We start from the raw sequence: 19,447 nt of genomic DNA on the forward strand, positions 1-19,447 counted from the left end.
AAAAGCCATGAATTCTATGTGCAGTATTCCCCTAGCGCTGGAGTTCTGCCGTTCTCATTGATCGGTAAACTTGGTCTTGGCTGGCTGTTCTCGCTGATCTTCTGGGGGAGGGGCCTGTTGCCGTGGTTCCCAAATGTCTTTGCCGGAGGCAAAATTGCCCCGCCCTTGCCGGTCCGGGCTAAGTAATCTGCTCGGGTTTGCTCTCGGGAGCTTTTGTTCCCTGCAAGCTTTCCGTACAGCTTTGGAGGCGGAGAGTGAAAATGGCGGCCTCCCAGTCTCCGCCCCGGCGGAGCTGAGAACTCGGGGTCCCGCTCCTCAGCGAGCCCCCAGAGAAAAGCAGTCAGTCACTCCCGTCTCCCCGGTCTCCGGCCACACTCCGCGCTCACCCGGCCTGTGACCGCGCCTTTCTATCTGGCACCCGACCCCGGGTGGAGTCTCCAAACCCAGCAGATCCCCGCGGTGCACTCCCGCACCTCTCCTCCCGGGGGAAGAAGGTGAGTCTCCCCGGATCTGCCGCTTGTTGGGTCCCTGCTGGAGGAGCAGTGGCCCGACTGTGCTGCGCATCACGGTTTATGACAACCCCAAGCTGAGAGCCCGCGCCTGGGCTCCGTCTCTGCAGCCGGCTTCCCTGCTCCGATACCTGGGAGCTCTGCCGCACTCAGGCACCCCCGGTCTTTCTGTGACCCGAGGGTCCTGAGACCACACTGTCCCGCGAGGGTTCCACCCCCCACTTCGCCACCAGAGTGACGTCCCTCAGCGGAGCAGACTTCTAAAAGTTCCGATTTTGTGCTCCGCGGCTCTATCACTTGCCACAAGCGGCCGATGGAGGCCCCTCCCCCGCCGTCTATCCTACCTAATAACGCCTCGGATTCACTTCTCCGCACGTCCTACCTTCCAGAAAGTGGTCGCTTTTCTGTTCAGAGAGTTGTTGCTATTCTTTTCTTCGATCTCCTGTTGAGTTTGTAGGTGTTCAGAATGGTTTGATCCCTATCCAGCTGAATTCCTGAGAGGAGACGAAATCCAGGTCTCCTACTCCTCCGCCATCTTGCTCCACCCCCCTCTAGATTTGGTTACATTTAAAAATGGTAGTAACTTCCCGAATATTTGCTCTTCTAAAAAAGCTAAATCTAAATTATTTTCTGTGATTCAAATTCTTTTTAAGGGTTCATGTTGTGGGTTTTAGTAAGTGATGGTTAAAGGATACCAAAAATAATCAAGAAAAAAATTAGTGACAAAATAAATAAACACACACTGTCATTTAGAGATTGCTATTACATGCCAGTCATTGTGTTAAGTACTTTTTATGGATTAATGTAGTTTACAAATGATTCTGTGCTTATTTATTATCTCATTTGATGGTATATGATTATAGCAGAGGAAATGCAATCCCGTTTTCTTTCTGCCACTCCCTGTGGAAACTAGTCGTGCTCTGTATTGATCCTTATTTGCGTGTGATGGGACACTGCCCTCTGAAAGAGAGCACAAGGTCTTGGAAGGTGGGTGGTGCCATACATTGAACGTGGTTTCTCCATCCATCAGGGCAACTCGTTTCAGCTCTATGAATATAGTAAATACTTAAATAAAGACATACTTTCAAATGTTCTAAAAGTCACTGTTTAAGATATGTTTGCAAAAAGGTAGTGTAAGGATTAAGGATCAAAAGTAAAAACCTGAGCACCTTGATTTAATCACTTGTATATTTACTGGAATGTGCTTTTTTTTTAAGCTTTCAGCTTTTTCTTACACAGCATAGATGTTGACAAAAACCCTGTTTTCCATCTGTATATAAGTCCACTTATAAACAAAACCTGAAAAAAAATGTTTGTTTTGGAATGTTTTAAGAAATGGTACAAGTTGAGAATTCAAGGCTGTTTATATTGCATCTTAAATACATTTCTGTGTGCTACATATCTTTTTAAGATTACTTTTTTTTTTTTTTTTTGCCTTGACAACAGTAGTCATTTTATGGTTAGCATAGGCGGGCATTTCTCTTTGCAAATTTGATTTGTTTTAACTATTTTTATTGTTCCCTTTTTCTTATAAAACAGAGATTCATAATATTTCTTGTGCCTTTTTTTTGTTTTTGTTTTTGTTTTTTTTTTTTAAAGATTTTATTTATTTGACAGAGAGAGCACAAGCAGAGGGAGAGAGAGGGAGAAGCAGGCTCCCTGCTGAGCAAGGAGCCCGATGTGGGACTCGATCCCAGGACCCTGGGATCATGACCTGGGCCGAAGGCAGCCGCTTAACCAACTGAGCCACCCAGGCGTCCCTTGTTTTTGTTTTTGATATGCTTTTCCAAAGTATGTTGCTCAGAACAGTAATTTAATTAGATAGCCCTCAAGAATGAACCTTATAGTCAAATATGTTTTGGAAAATGCTTCATGGAATATGCGTTTAGGAGGTTCACAGCATATATTAAAATAAAAAGATTTATGTATGTATTTGAGAAGAATAAAATTTATAAGTTCTCAAGTAAAGGAACATTAAATTTTGCCTTATCAAGCATTTCCTAACATTTTTTTATCTCAGATTACTCTCCTCTCTCCCATACTAGGGATGATACTTAAAATATTTAACAGCCAATACATTGGCTCAACTGTCTGTCTCTCGTCTGCTCTTTCAGAGCCCAGATCCCTAGGGGGGCTGCAGTTCCCACCATTGACCATGCAAGCATAACTGGAAGCATCTGTTAGCTGGGAAGGGGAGTTTGCAGGTGGGCACTGGGAATTGCTTTCCAGGGTGCAGTGCCTTCTCCAAGGTCACTGTCTCCTCCACTGGGGCTCAGGCTGATTGGCATAGGCACTAACCAATCAGAGCAGGTGCTCCTCTTAGTGCTGAGCAAATTTCTTGAGGACCTCTGCTGTGCCCACCTTCAATCTTTTGGTTGGTGGACTGTGAGGAAATCTAGGAGGTCTCCAAGGGAGAGGCCATGGGGTAAGACTGGAAGAAGTGCTACTCGGAGAACTTAGCGCAGTAACTATTTACCAACTGGTCTGCAAATATTAAATATTTTCACTTCTGTACCCTTGAATCAATGTATCCTGGCTGTTAGTATTACCCATGATGCATGTAGCACAATCTAATTCTAATTTTGTGGGACAACTTTGAACAACTGCTAGTCTGTGCTGTTTTGGGCATGTGGAAATGCATAATTTTTTCTCTTTCTGTTAATTATTACAATGCCATAATGTTTAAACACGTAGCTCTGCTGGAATTGAGAATTAAATTTTGATTCAGTTGCTGAGCTTTGAAAAATCAAGGGGCAAGAGACAGCATTAAACAATGGTGGCAGACACCTTGAAGGATCTGGACTGGTGATACTATAATAAAGGGAAAGTATCCAATGACATACTGTAAGCTCTCTGAAAAGAAAGTTACTAATGTATGTCTGAGCTGGTCACTCTATTGTCATCCTGTCACATTGAGATTTCAGCTAAACACACACACACACACACACACACACACACACACACACACACATACTACACACATACAAATGAGAGTGAGTCCATGTAGAATCCTCATGGAGTCATCCTCATTTGCCCTTGTAGAATATACTTTTTTAATGTAAACATATTCATTAAATAGCTCAAGGCTCAAGTTGATAGAAATGATAAGAAACTAATTATTGCCCCCCTCTAGACTGGTTCCTACTTCTCTAGCCTCCATTCCTATTATCCCACTAGGAAAATTAAACCATTCTCTCATCTCCAACAGAGTCCTGCTGACGTCCACCTGTGGCCGGGCAGCATATGCCAGGGGAGCCGTATTTGCTCACCCTGTCCTCCTCCCGCTACCACCACCCGCCCCCAGTAGGTTTTTGCATCTATTTGTTGGTTCTTGAACTTGTGAGTATTGTTTAGAATAAAGATTAGAAAAAGTTATCTGATGAAAGGAGCTAGAGAAAGGCTAGTGAAATTTTGGAGACAGCAAGTCTTAGGAAGGAGGGGACGTTGACCTAGGAGTGGGGGAAAAATATGTCAAACACCAAGATCCAACTGAGTGAAGAAAGAAGTCTCAGGTATTTCTTAGAGATCTGGAGGAAATTTCACGCCAGCATGAGTTTGAGGGGGGAGAAAGATGAATATGGAAGGAGGATCTAAAATTTGTGGTTTATGGATAAGATCTGTGAAAGTTTTGAATGCTCTTCAAATATTCTTGGCTATCAAACCACTGTTTGTTGGATTGGGATAGAGCGCAGGCTGGTCCAGAAGAAAACCAGTTATATATTTGGGTAACACAAGGTGCCCTCTAGTTCATGATGCTCTGCTCTGATTACTTCCCTTTCCTAAAATCCTACCCATTTTCCATTTTCAAGTGCAATAGTTCTTCAAGAAACTTTACATAATACCCCAATCTTCTCTGATTTGCAGTCACCTAAATTCTATAAAGTGTTGACTATTATCTAATTATATATAATTGATTATTTAATTTATAATATAATTAATTAATATAAATACACATACACACACACGCACACAAATTTTAGGGGGGAAAATGCCCTGGATCTCCTCCAGCCAGATTAAATTCTTAATCCCTTAATTGCAGGATCATAAATTATGCAGCTTTCTTGCTCCAGTCCCTGGTCCAGGGTAGCTTCTTAATGCATGGTGATGAGGTTGTTAACACAGACTTCTAGTAGTCTCCATGGCCTGTAGGAATTTATACTTTTATCACTATCAGGAATGAATTAAAATGGTTACATTTTTTATTTCTGTTTAAACCAACTTTAATGTCTAAGCCTTGTTAATTCTTATCTATAGCATTGAACTAAACACATTATAGCCTTATATTTCTGCCTATCAAATAAAGCTGTGAGATTTTTGAGAGTGGGGGCAATGTGTTGTATCCTGGTACATAGCACAGAGTCTGGTACATTTTAGGAGTTCTACAGATGTAAATGGATGAATGGATGAATTGGGATCTCATATATGTAAAAAGAAGGCTGAGAGGAAATTGTATGTTTCCTTTAAATTGAAACAAACAAAAACAATGGAAAAACTGTGGTATAGAGTAAGTAACACAGGGCTTAGGATCAGAACACCTGGATTCAAATGTTAGCTGGCAATTTATCAGTTGTTTTCTTTGAATAGGTCACTTAGGTTCTGTCAACTACTTTCTTTAAATACAGATAATATTTTCTCCTGCACATGGTTGTAATGATGATCTAATGAGATTACAATTCTGAAATATGTAATAAACTTTGATAGAGATGGTGATTAAAGCCTATTGATTCAGTCAGAATTAATAAGTTATTAACCAAGGGCTAGATAAAGATGAGAGAATCTTCAAAAAAGATAGGTCAGTGCCAAGAAGTAATGTCCTCCCAACTCCAGGTTGCTTAACACCAGAAAAGGCCACTGAGTAAGGCTGTGAAATTTCCTTATTATTAAGATGTTTTCTTACTCTTAAATAATAGGAAAAGACTGAATGACCTTTGAAGGGACTGACCCACCATATACTCTATGACTCATGAAAGGAAACGCAGTTTGTAGATAAATCAGGAGAACCTACTTTTCCACTGTGCCAAAGATAAAGCAAAAGTTTGAAAATGTCAAATCTACATAAAAACTATTTTTGTGGTCAATTCCAGAGACACCCTCATCTCTTAATCTTTTAAACTTAACCACATTCTTTATGCAGTGTAGGTACATTAAGGAGCAGTAAAGAGATGGGAGTTTTAATTTTTACCAATTCAATTTAAATGCAAATGTTAACCACTCACATGATGCTACTGTGTACATAATTAAGCATCATTATATACTACATGAATCATCTAGAAACTTCCCGAGAGCCATGCTACTATGTAAAACATGCATTGTACTGACAAGCAGGCAAATGGCGTATACTCTTGTCCTCATTAATTCTCCTTTTGAATTATAGGTCAACTGATTATGGAACCACTTATGAGAAGCTGAATGATAAAGTTGGTTTGAAAACAATTCTAAGCTATCTCTACGTGTGTCCCACCAACAAGCGTAAGGTAAGACATGTATATTCATCATGCTGCTTATTCATGATGTGACTTCTGTCTTGGTGGGCCAACCTCTCTAGCTACATAAAAATCCATTACAGTCAAGCCGGGATTAGAGGTGTAAAGATGAGTTGATGATGGAGGTTAAGGTGGTAAAATGTCTGAAACCTCATAATTCTCAGGGCAACAGCTGTGAACGTAGGACGGTGAGAGGTAGGTACATCATTACCATTTCCGAAAGGCAGCTCCTAGGAATGGGTCTCCTTGAGTGGATGCTGTCTTGTAAGAGCTCGGACTAGTCAGTCACAAGAATCAGAATGAGCCTTGACAAGATGGAGGAAAAGGTGGGGTTTTCATCTGAAGTCTCCCTCTTTTCCCTTGACATGAGTAAATAGATTAACTAAAATTGGGATGAACGTGTCCTCCTGGTGCACGTTGGATATCTTATTTATAAGGTTTATTCAGCCTGCACATAAATGTCGGGATGGAGACAATGCTGGAAGGAACCTTGGAGATCATCATATACTGCACCCTCATTTTATAGATGAGAAAAGTGAAAGGTAATGCTTTGCCTCTTTGCAGAGTTATGGGTGCAGTTGGAACTAGGATTCAGGTTTCTTGGTTGGCAGTCATACTATTTCCGCTGTATTATACTGCTCCTGGTAAGAGGGTTTATCTCCTCTTCAGAGAGAAATATTGTTTTCTCAAGGAAGGCAATATTTGCTTTTAAATGAGAAAGACTTGCTTGTCTCAGGAGAAGAGTGTCACTACATCCGTTCTTCAGTTTTTATAAACTTGCATTGTCAGATTCTGAATTCTGACATACAGTTTCTAAGTGTTGTGTGAATTGCATGAAATCACAGTATCCATCAGGAAAAAGTGTTGTTCCTTAGTATGTCCTAAGTCGTGTTCTTTTACGACAGTAGCAGTGATATCCAGGTTCTCCATTCAGATCTGTCAGTAGTTACTGTTAGTGATCTTGGGTAGGTATTTCATTTTGTTACCTGAACTCTGGGAAGTGGATGAGAACATCTCTGAATGGTCATTCCTTAACTCTGGCTGCACATCCAAAGCACTAGATGATTCCCAAATGTGCAAGCTTTCATCTCACCCCCCTTGCTCTGGATTAGGGCTCAGGTAACTGTACCTTGAGCAGGCTCCCCAGATGTTTCTTATATGCATCTAGGATTAAGAATTGCTTATGCAAAGTGTAACATTCCCTCTGGCCCTAACATTTCAAGCAGCTGTGCAGAGACTCCGATGTCAGATGGCGTGAGTGAAAACCCGGCTAAACGAGTTAACAAGTGTATAACTATGGTGATTTACTTAATCTCTCCAAGCAGTGTCATCGAATTTAAAATAGGGATCGTTATAATTCCTACCTCATGTGAAAAGTTGTAACTGTTATCTGAAATAAGGCATTTCAAGTGTTTAGCACAGAACAGCTAAGGCTCATCAATGTTTTTCTCTTACTTTATTTTTTTTCTCATCTGCCTCCTCCTCCTTCTTCATATAATTATTAGAAGTAATAGTAGTGATTATCCTCCCTAAATAGCAATGTTTAGTAGAACTTTCTGTAATGATAGAAATGTTCCTTTAAGCTCTCTGAAACCTTAGACGTTAACCACTTGTGGCTATTGAGTATTTGAAATATAGCTGATATGACTGAAGAACTGGATTTTAAATCTAGTTTAACGATAATTAACTTAAATGTAAATAGCCACCTGTGGCTGATGGGCCCCAGTATTGGACAGAATAGCTCGATAATGTCAACCTCACAAATGTAGAGATACAAGCTGATACATTCCTGTCTTCCCCTTACTGACTAATTACTGGCTCATCATCAGCAATTACATTTAAACAATTTGACCTGCTGTTTAGAGTCCTAAATGGAAGAGCTGAACTTATGCCCTTTAGTTTTATAATGCGATTTAGTTATGTTTGTTAGCTTTGAATCAATTCTTAAATTCCATATTGATTTTTTCCTCTAGTTTCACATTTTCAGTAAATTTCATTTATCAAATCAACAATCTGTAGGTATCATAGGATGCAAAGAGAAATAAGTCAGCATTCCACCCTCAAAGGTCCTGTGTCCTAGTCATAAATGCAATATGACTTTTTTGTCATTGAAAGGTCCTTTGACTCTGCTTCCACCTAACAGATGACTTTGGGTGAGACATTTACATTTTCCCATTTGTAAAGTGACAGAGACAAAAACGAAGGAATTTACAGCTGGAAGAGACCTTAAAATTGTTCTTAGAATTGTTCTAAGTTAGTGATAGTCTTTGTTTTATTGATGGTGTTAGAGAGGAATATGATAAAAAAAGAAAAGTAAGATGCCAAAGAGTGAATAGTGAGCATAGGATTTTCTGTAGCAGCAGAATATGTGACTCCAAGATGGTTTGCAGGAGCAGAGCTTGAAACGTGAGACTCTCAAGTCCAAAAGCAGCTCCTAAGATGGGAAGGAAAGCTTAGAGGGAACACAGCAAGGAGCCCCATCTTCTAACCCATTCACGCCAGGGTGCCAGCACCAGTGGCCCTGCATACTTAGTCTGTAGTCATCTGCAAGACTTTGAAAAGTCACTGGCCATGGCATTTAGTGAAAATTAAAGCTTGGCAGACCCTATCTCCACAGAAAGAGAAGTCCTTGTCCATGACTATTAGAGAACAGCTTTCTCTGGGCCTTTTGCCTTCCAGAAACGGAGACGGGCCTGAGCTGTTTAAATCACAGTGTTTATGGGTGAATCTAAGCGGAGGGATCTTTTTGTGTACAGATAAATGAGGCCTTCAGGGTCACTTTCTGAGATGCTGATAGACTTAAGAAATACTGGAGGACGATGAAGGTCTTTACAATGGTGCAAAAATCAATAAAGTTGAAATAGCAGTATATTTGTGTATAGTTTTTCTACTTATGAGGTGAATTTATCACCATGAAATATGTACTTTCCGCCCCCAAAGGGACTTACTTGAACCAAAGAGATAGTACCTATACAACATTTTAAAGTGTGAGTATGTTTGCCACCAATCGAGAGTTTATGTAAAAGAAAAGAAAGAAAGAAAGAAAAAGCAAAAAAGAAGAAGAAAAAAGAAAGAGATATCAGGCTCTCTTAATTATACAGGACAAAGGCACTCAAGTTCACTGCAATTCTCCTAAGACTTGTGCAGCCTCCAGTGAAAAGGCAGGCTCCCTTTCTAGGGTTGTATTAATTCTTTTCTGTCCCTAGGGTGCTATCTAGCAAGTTAACATCTTTTGTATCGGATATGTCTCTCTGCTTTTCACATCAGTGGGAGCAACTGGAATAAAACTGACATCAGGGAAACTGCCTTGCCTTCCCAGAAACCTGTTTTGCCTTCACATGCTTATTGCTATTTTTAGCTGCTTGTGAGGACAAGCTCAGTTCTTCAATCAACGTGTTTCCAACAGCGGGCATCATGCCCTGGCTTTGCAGACAGCTTGTTAGGGGCATTACTGGGATCAGAGTCCAGAACAAAACTGGCCCTTATTTACAGTTTAAATTAATGATCATCCATTGGCTGTTTCTTCGCAAGCCTGCTGTAAATGACAGCAGCTTTCCTTGGATGCATCTGTTACAGTAAAAACTGTAATCTCATTGTAGGTCAGTCTAGGAAATCTTGACTAAGAGACATAGAAAGCCTACTCCCAGGATTATCCTAGCTCATGCATACCCTCTTTCAGCAGAGCCCTGCACCTGGCCTCTGATAGATGAGGTAGGCCCCCAAGAACAAGCATAAGTCAATCCTCGCCCCAGAGGAGAGGCAGGGTAGCTATCTGTCACCATGTCTCCAAAGGAGACCACTCCTCAACCCAGTCCATGATAAATCCCAAGGCTCGTTGGCGTCAGCAGTGCTTTATTGGCTACATACATACAATCTTCTGTGAGAAAGGATGATTTAACGTGCACCTGGAATGAGCAGCTGGGATGTGGAGGATCGTGATGGAAAGAACTAATACAAATGTAACAAAGAAAAACAAAATCAGTGCTGAAATCTTAGTCTCAATCTTAAATTCTCACTGAGTTTATTTGTATTCTGCCTAAAAAGAAAACTTCTTGATACTCTGAGTGTATCTGTCAGCAATACGTTTCCTCTCACCCCCAATCAACCTTAGCTGCTGTCTCTTCACGAGGTGTGCTATAACATCTTCAAGGATTAAAGAATACAAAATCCCAAGTGGAATACACTGGGGGAGAAAAGAAGAAAAAAGCGTTTTGTTTTTAAACTTGGAGCATCCACTTCATTTCACTGTTACATCCTTGTACCCTCCATGCATTGTGTTCTCAGCAAAGAAGAACCCTAGAGAGTATTTGCTCTTTATATTTCCTGTGCCCCTCTATACCCCAGTTTCTTCTCCTTTCTGTGTTATCACCACTTAATTAATACTATTTCTGCTGAGAGAGCCTTCCAAGACTTTCATCCTATAAATAGGCCCCCAGCTCCTCAGACGCATTGATCATTTTTGCAGGTCCCTCGGTACATGCCAGCATTAAACACTGTTTGCATTTTCTCCAGATGTTTAGGTTTTAATTACCTTACCGTATATGGCACTTTCTAAATAAGCGTTTGATTATTGACTCTTTGCCTCTTCCCTTTATATCCAGGCCATGCTTAATTCCTCTTGTCATTTCCTCGGGAGAGGAAATATATATATATATATATATATATATATATATATTTCATGCAGGTGACTTTTGGGGACAGAAAAAAGGTATTGTTGATAGCATCTGCCAACTTCTCTTAGGAAAAATACGGAATCATTGAATCAGAACCTAAAAGATATAGAATCATTGAATCAGAACCTAAAAGATGTCAGAGGTATTCAGATTCTGCTTTTTCATTTAACAGATAAGGCACCTGAGTCCTTAGAGTTTAGTGACTTGCCTGAGGTTACAGGCAACTGGTGAAAGAAAAGCTGAGATCATTAGACCTTTAACGTGAACCTCAAATGCCCTCTATTCCACAAAATGTAATCAATTCCATTAGTCAGATATTCTCACTCCCTCCAATTTTCCAGGCATCTACTTCTTGTTTCTAGCACTTTTCTCTCACTCCTGATGAGTCAGTTTTGACCCTGTCTAATGCCCCATTTAGAATGAGAGGCCCCAGAGGGGATAAAGCACCTTCTTCAGCTTCCTATGCTGTAACGGGCTGAGCACAGTGTCTAGGGGGTAGGTCTCCAGCACATGGCTGAGGATTTCACCAGAGCTTGGTTGAGTGTGGGGCTCCTAGGCTGCAAATTGAAAAGCAAAGTACATTGTAACACCAGCTTTGACTCATTTATTTTCTCTAATTATGAAATTAATTCTTTCAAGTGAATAAATAAGGATAGTAAAAATCCCTATAGATTTTAGTCATTTCTAGGCCAAAATGTATAATTTTATCTTTTCTAGCCAAAAGGAGCATGATTAATATTTAAAATGCCAGGACTTTGCATAGCACTCACTCGACATTATCTGGCGAGGCCAAGGGGAACTAGTGTATTGTATAATACATCAAAGGGGGTACATGACATTTCCCTTGGCAGATACTCCGCAGTTGCTCATTCCACCCTAACTCTTTCATCTGTCCCTTTGTACACAAGATCATGCATTTGCCTCTTATCTTTTAAAAATAACATCTATTTCATTCATAAAGAAGTGCATGAACTCTGAGACATAGTGGAAGTGCCATTTTCCAAACTTCCCTACACTTAACCTGGGCAATGATGGCTAAAGGGAGAGATCATCTCCTTTGATCCTTCTTGGGTACGGTTGAGTGTGGATACTGGTTCAGTCCATCAGGCTCTGTTCTGTTCTCTTTTCGAGCATTCAAAAAGAAAATCAAATCCAAAAAAACATGCTGCACGTACATTTTTTTCCTCTAGGTAATTTTCCAACAGTCATCCAAACCCTTGGGTTTCAAACAAGCTGCCGATTAGTAAGTGCAAAGTGCTCTGTTTGAAACGGGCAAAGTGCCAGGAGCAAGGCCCACTAGCACACCCCGTCACTACCTCAGGGTGGTCCTGGAGAGCCCTCTGGGACTTCTGGGCTCCATGGAACACCGTTGGGGAAAAATACTGAGCTAGGCCATCCTCCCTCTGTATACTAAACTATACCTGGAACAACCATGTACCTTGTTCAATTTTATATAAATCAAAGCACCTGTGATAACATTCTTGCATAAATAAATGTGAATAAAACCACAAACTTCGAATTTAGCACATGATGTTAGCATAGTAGGTACCTAGTTGATTTTTATTGAATCTCATCTGTGTCTAAGGGAAAAAAAAATAGCAGGTTTATAATATACCAAGTTTCCCAGAACTGATCCAGTTAAGTAGTAAATTACAGCTTTATTCCATGTGGTGTTAAGTAGTGCTAAGTACTTTTTTGTTGGAAAGAAACTTCTTGCATAATTAACATTACAAATTTGCCATTCCTCATTTGTAAGATGTTGTGTCTATCATATGTCAGCATCTAATACATTAAATATTAATCGTGAATTGCTGATTAAAAAGTTGTATCTGTATGAAGATCAACTTTACAGGATGTTGCTCTTAAAATTCAGAGTTTATTGGGCGCCTGGGTGGCTCAGTTGGTTAAGCGACTGCCTTCGGCTCAGGTCATGATCCTGGAGTCCTGGGATCGAGTCCCGCATCGAGCTCCCTGCTCAGCAGGGAGTCTGCTTCTCCCTCTGACCCTCCTCCCTCTCATGCTCTCTGTCTCTCATTCTCTCTCTCTCAAATAAATAAATAAAATCTTAAAAAAAAAAATTCAGAGTTTATTAGTCACAATTATGTTTAAAAAATATGCACGTAGCTAGCTAGACAAATGGGTAGGTAGAAAGGTGATAGATTCACAGATCAACTTTTTCTAAGTATAGACAATGCTTTCTGGTTGACATCAGATGATATTTATCAAAATGGGAACAAATTTAGAACCCTGCCTTTTGGTTTTATTCTTTTTTAACAAATGAAGCTAATCAGGATAAATATAGTCTGAGTTGGTCTCCAAATATTATGAAGTAAGACTGGTCCAGAAACTGCATGTTTCTTATACCACTGACTGGGTCTGAAAAGGTAGGTTACCTCTCTGGCTGGGTGAACAGAAGTTTTCAAAAAGGAAATGAAGCCTGAATCAGAGGCTGATCATTCTTCACATATGCACAATTGACTACCTGCTCAAACTTCTTTGGGGAGCAGTTTTTTTTTTTTTTTTTAAATTTAGTTATCTACCTGCCTATTTTTTAATTTATTTTTGCCTCATCATCTGTCCTTATTAGAACTTGTATTTTCTGAAGTCTGGCTGGCCTAGTGTTAAATGCCCATCCATTACCCTTTTATGAAGGTCAAATGCATTATTTCAGGTTGGTTCCAAGTTATGCTCTGCTGTGGAAAATGGTTGGAGGTCTTTTCAACATTCTGGTCTGTTTGCTTCCAGCATACTCCCTGTGGCTTCTCAGAGGTTTCCATCATCCAGTGTTTGACATACTGTATCTAGAACATTTGTTTCTAGTGAATAGCCTGAGCCGCTCTCAGGATGGATGGAGTGAATGCTGGCCGCCACAGGAAATTGCCATATTTACTAGGGTGGGAATGTTTCTCTCCAATATATCAGATCTGCCTCAAGCTTTCTCTTGGTGCTGTCAGGAAAAACAAAGTCAATGTCGATGAATCTTTAATAAAACCACCCCCCCTCCCCCACCGGAAAAATTAAGAGAATACCACCAGCCTCAGGGGCTAAATCGCTTCCATGTAAACATTCCTTCTTCTGACCTGACCTTTCTCCTGACCGAATCTTCTTTTGATGGTTTTGTCCCTCTGTTCCTCGAGGCACCTACCTCCCAGTTTACTGGGTCCCTAACTGCTAACATACTTCTCATTCCATAACCTTCCAAGTCAGCTACTTAAAATAACTTTTCCAGAACAAAATACTGTCATTTGTAGGCAATAAGATGGGCTTAGATCTTCATGGGTGAAAAGGCTTGCACTATGGAATATACATTTTGGAGACTGGGAAGAGAAATCTCTTCTTCTGGCTGCTTGGGGCTGTGTGTGTGTGTGTGTGTGTCTGGGGACTAGAATACTAAGTATTGCCTTGATTGACAGCATCTGCCACCCAGGAATGAGCATGCTTGTAGTGGAGAAGAGGATGAGCTGGATGAGTCCAAAAAATAAAGAATGGAGAAAAGCAAAACACCTGAATACACAGTCTCTCACAGATAAGAGAAGAAGGGGTACAGGAGGAAAGGGCACAGATACTAAGCCAAGAGAGAAGATGGCAGAGATTACTACAAAGCATTTTAAGTAACAAAAGTGATGATGAGAGAAAGCTAATGCAAAGAGCATGGTGAGCGCATAAGGTAGAAAAAAAATACTAATAAAATCAAAAATATTTTCTACAATAGTTTAAGAATCTCTTGAGATCTCTCAGTGAGAGGAGAGCTCATTTACCGGGAACTTATTAGGGCTTTCAGAGGGAGTACAATTTACCCTTATCTCTCTGTTCTTCCTCGGTGCTTTCAGAGGGGTAAAGGATGTTGATGGCTGTGGCCGAAATTGGTTTTGCCAGAAAGGAAAACACAATTATGACTCAAGTGTGGGGGCGTAGCAGGTCTCGATCAAGGCTCCCCAGCTCCCCAGCAGCAGATTCAAATATCACTGCTGCTGCCTGCAACTTAATGAACTTTTGTCCTTTTAATGCCATCTCTCCTAGCTACTCCCCAACCCTCTGTGTATGGCTCCTTCTATTTACGTGTACACCTTGTAATTTCTGCACTTGCCAGGTGTACCAGCTCAGCACCCATTTGCAGTCACTGTGGAGCTACACTTTGTCATTTGAAGGTGGTCATTGTGCATTTTTGCCTGGTGGAGTCATTAGTTGTGGTGTAGTGGTTCATATAATGGACCCTGGAGCCAGTCTGCCTGACTTTAAATTCCAGCCAAGCCACATACTAGTTGTATGCCTTTAGACAGGTTTTATTTGTTGGTTTGTGTGTTATTAACCTCTTCATGATACGGTTTCCTCATGTCCAAAATAAAATAGAATGATTGTGTCGATATCATAAGGTAGTTATGAAAAGAATCAAAACAAGCAAAGAACAGTGCCTGACACATAGCAAGCATTAGATAAATGTTAGTCTCATTGTTACCACTAGTATCTCTTTCCGATGACTTGGCATTGCCGTGTGCTGTCATTTGTCAACCCAACCAAAATTATTAAATGTCTGTTTTGTGCCAGATCTTTTTAAGAACTAGGAAGTAGAATAAAAATATAAGACATTGTCCTTTCTTTTAAGGATTGCGCAGTCTGGTAGAGGAGATGAATGTATAAAACAGTCAACTACAGTATAGAACTTATGTATCATAACAGCTGTGTACATAGAACTCTATCTTTGGGGATTCAACGAAGGCTTCATAGAGAAGCAAATATTTGTCAAAGGAGAAGGGAAAAAGAAGATGAAAACTGTCTTTCAGTGTATGTGTAGTGAGAAACCAGTGCTCATAGACCACAGTGCATACATAACTTTGATTGATTTGCAAATATTAAATGAATAAGCATGTGCCTACTTTGACTCTTAAAACATGCTAATTTTCATTTATATCTGGCTGTGCTAGTTAGACCCCCAAAAATGCCTTCATGACCCATTTGCATTATAATTCTAAAATAGTAACACAGTGTCTTTTCGATTGTTATAAACTTTTTTTCTGTCTTGCTTATGAAATCAGTAAGTGGGCAGTGTGACATTAAGATTTAATTAATAAAAGTAAATGTTACCTTATTACAGTTGATTGATATTGATATAGTCAGCATTTGTCTTAACTACTGGTCATTCAGAACTACTGATGAGATTTGGAGGTACAATTTTAAGAAGTCAATTGACGCATTTTATTGAACACTTGGCTTGTGCCCAGTTCTTTGAAAGCTCATCGGTGACTGTTTAAAAAAAAAAAAGTGTGAACCTTACATTGCCCTTCTGGAGTTTACCATCCTGCTGCGGGGATACAATTAAAGAACAGTGCAAGACAGAAGATGATGGATTGCATGGTACAAATGACAAAGGTTCTAAGAGTTTAGAGAGGAATGTAGTCTGGATAGTCAGGAAAACAGCATGAGAGGGGCTTAAATTGCTCAGTGAAGCAGACTGGTACGACACAGGGTCATGACATTCACAACAGAAAAATATAATTTAGTTGAACCAACATTATTTAGTGCGAGGTGGTAGAGATACAAACACACATAAAACAGGGCGCTGTCTGCAAAAATGGAAATTGAAGAGAGAGGTAGGTAGATAGAGATGAGCGTAGGTTTACCCTGGTGCAGGTACTACACCTTTCATTTCCTGAAATCTTAATAATTTGATAATATATATTACACATCTTACTCTTTTGCATTCTAAAAGCGCTCCTTAAAGTCTCCTTTGCTTATCCTAATTGTTGATTATGAAAATATAGTTTCTTTAAATTTATTGAATGCTTAGGAGAGAGCCCAGATTATTAGGGCAATAGGTGAATATCAGGGATGACACACAGAATGAGAAGTATAGAGTCAAAGCAGCGACAAGAGAAACAGTGTAGCATTTGCAGAGGGTGTGGGGGGGCGTCTGGTATTCCAATGACTAGCAATTCATTGTTTCCCAGAAAACGGCTACAGCTTCTTAGCCAATGCTGATGCTCTCTCATTGACCAAACACAAATTTCACTAGGATGGATGTAGCTTCAGGAGCTAAACCCATCCCGCTTGACCTAAGTAATTGTAGTGTTTGAATTCCAGAGGAAAAACAAAAACGAAAAATGAACTTGAGCTGAGGAAAAAGATGTTGGATCATAGGAAGGCACTTGTCTGTATTGAAAGCAGTCTACTTTAATTTGAATTTATGTTATGTGGTATGTTTGTGGGTCTCTGCCCCTTACGCTTTATTAATGCCTTATTTAGCCAGCAGATTTACGTATTTTCTCCGCTGGCTAACGCTGTCTTTGTTCCTTGGGCCCAAGCCCTTTGTGCTTCCATTTGGAAGTGTGTTACTGACATTTACAAACTCCCACCGAGGACTCAGTCAGTTACCACCATAGATGCCCATTGTTCCAAGAGAGCTGACCTTTACCCCTAGGCACCAATTAAAATCTATTGCTATTCACCCCTGCAGTGCTTCCTGTAATTCTGGCTCACTGCCCAGTGTAACTGGTAGGATGCCTTCTTTTTAGTGCCATCTTCTTATTTTTGTTCCCCAAACAAGAGAGTGACCTACAAATGGAAATGCGTGCTTCTGGGAAGAAAAAGAAGCAGACCATCAGAGTGGACAACTTTTCAGTTGTCCGTTGACAGTTTTCAGTTAATTGCATTTTGTGTCAACACAAATGAAAACCTTAAATAAATAGTATAATTAAGCAAAATTCGGGATACTGCCTACAGGTTTATTCCACATTCACGTATCAGCAGAGTTCTCCAGTCACTCTGTGGTGGTGATTTGTGGCAAACTGCAGGGCCGTTCTGCCCGAAGCATGGCTGGGCCTGCTCCATGGCAAGCTGACAGAGACCAAAGTCCCAGCTTGGGGGAAGCCAGGCGCCAAGCCCTCTCTCTACATGTCACATTGTATGTGTTACCCGCACAATGCGAGGATGGTAGGCTTTTAGGCAAACTTAAGTTCCTTTCTGTAATGGATTTTGAGATCAGGGTGTTTAGTGCTGGAAGTAGTTTGTATGAGATCACAGATGCTCATCATAAAAAGATTGCTATTTCTGGCCGACCAGCAAATTAAGATGTGCTAGTTTGGGGAAACAAACGTGGCCTTGTATTCAGAGGTGTATCACCTTCTTTGCAAGTCGTTCGATTCCTGTATCTCCCCACCCTCTGTGCTCTGGGGGTATGATGATGCTGACATTTTAATGGTGTTTGAAGACAAATTCTAGTGACCCAGTTATTTTAGTAGAAAATGGCTATAGTGTAAACATAGGGACAAGTGGCCCAAGAACAAGGTCTCTATACTCAGATTGAGACAAAAAGTCCCGATTTGCTTAAAGTAAATGGAGCTTGAAATTTGCCTTTCCCTGTTTAGTTTAAAATTCCAGAGCTAAGCAAGTTAAAGCTCGATGGAAAGCACCGTCCTCACTTGTGCAAATAGCCTCTCCCTCCCACCTTGTCCCCTGCACTGCTAGTGTGAACCAGAGTGAGAGAATGCAATTCTTTGATCGGGTTCCTGGAGTTGTATTATGCTCCCCCTTTTCTCCTCTCTTTACTATTTGAAATTTTATACACTTGTGAAGATTATACTTGGTATGAGGGCTTAAAATTTCCCAAGAGCCACCAACATTTCGCCTTTCCCACCCCGCAGCCTTGGTAGAGTCTGGGAGGGTAACGCGGCGAGCAGGAAGCCACCTGGCTCCCTGGAGATCCATGTCAGCATTCCATTACCCGGAAACCAATGAAACCTGCTTAAGCTCATATGACAAAGCCCAGAAGATTATCAAACCCAAACCATTTGGCTCCATTTATTACAAATACAAACTTTCATCCATGGTTCATTATGTTCCTCCTATACAAACCCAACTCGGGAATTACGAAGAACTCTTAAATAAATATGTGGGGGAGAGTGTGTTGAGATTGGATATTACCTATCTACAACTGCTTAGTTTGTTTTTACTTTCATTTCCCTTACTCCTCCCACCCTGCCTTTTCCCCTTCCTTCCATAGTCTCTCTCTCTTTGTCTCTCTTGCTTTCCAAAGCTTGTTTATGTGAGAGAGTAAGAGAGAGTAACAAGACCACCTTATATATTTCACACAGAATATATTTTCAAAATGATTACAAAAATGTGTATGTGTGTGTGTAATCATGGCATGCCTACAGAAACAATGGGTGGGGAGGAGAAGTTATAATATTTTGTACCTGAGACCTTGTTAATAACTGGTGGTCTTTAACTAGAACCCAGGTCTTTGCATTTCTTGTCTGTGTTCCTTCCATCATAGTTCACCATTCCCTAAATATTGCCCCAGTTGTCTTGTCTGGGAGGTTACTTTGTGATAGTATCCTTGAGACTAAGTGCTGATTCCTCTGTAGACCTTTAATAAATTTCACGTTTGAAATATGAATTATATAATCTCAGATAAAATGCAAAGCACAGAGAAAATGTAAAGGCAAACCATATGTCACATTTGAAGTCAGCTTGTATAAAATCATTCGGCTTCCTGCTTATCATTTCATGATAATAGGCTTGGCAGCTTTACAGGATAAACCTGATACTTTTAGAAATCTGAAAAGGACTCCATATATACAGTCCCAAGGAAACTTCCTTTTAACCCCAGTTGAATCAGGCTAGATTTGCTCTGGCAGGAGGATGGACAGAGTAACCCTCATAGTGCCTTTGCACTCTGAAATGCCGCCTGTGACTGGCACTCTTCCTTGTGCTGGCTCTGACCTCTCCCAGGGGCCCAGTAGGCTCCCTCTGTTGACTCGCGATGTCTTTTTATGAACCCTGGGTT

The 19,447-nt window shown here is 40.5% G+C and overlaps 1 protein-coding gene across 5 annotated transcripts in view; it reads left to right on the top strand.

Moving 5' to 3' along the window:
- The window catches only part of SORCS1 (sortilin related VPS10 domain containing receptor 1), a 520,496-nt gene that overhangs the window by 264,837 nt on the left and 236,212 nt on the right, over positions 1–19,447 (top strand). For all 5 annotated transcript variants that reach the window (XM_078077135.1, XM_078077131.1, XM_078077132.1 and 2 more), the window contains exon 3: positions 5,884–5,983. In XM_078077135.1, the coding sequence (XP_077933261.1) occupies positions 5,884–5,983 (100 nt within the window). The remainder of the gene's footprint in view (positions 1–5,883; positions 5,984–19,447) is intronic.

Source organism: Halichoerus grypus, chromosome 7 (assembly GCF_964656455.1).
Source record: "Halichoerus grypus chromosome 7, mHalGry1.hap1.1, whole genome shotgun sequence".
NCBI lineage: Eukaryota > Metazoa > Chordata > Mammalia > Carnivora > Phocidae > Halichoerus > Halichoerus grypus.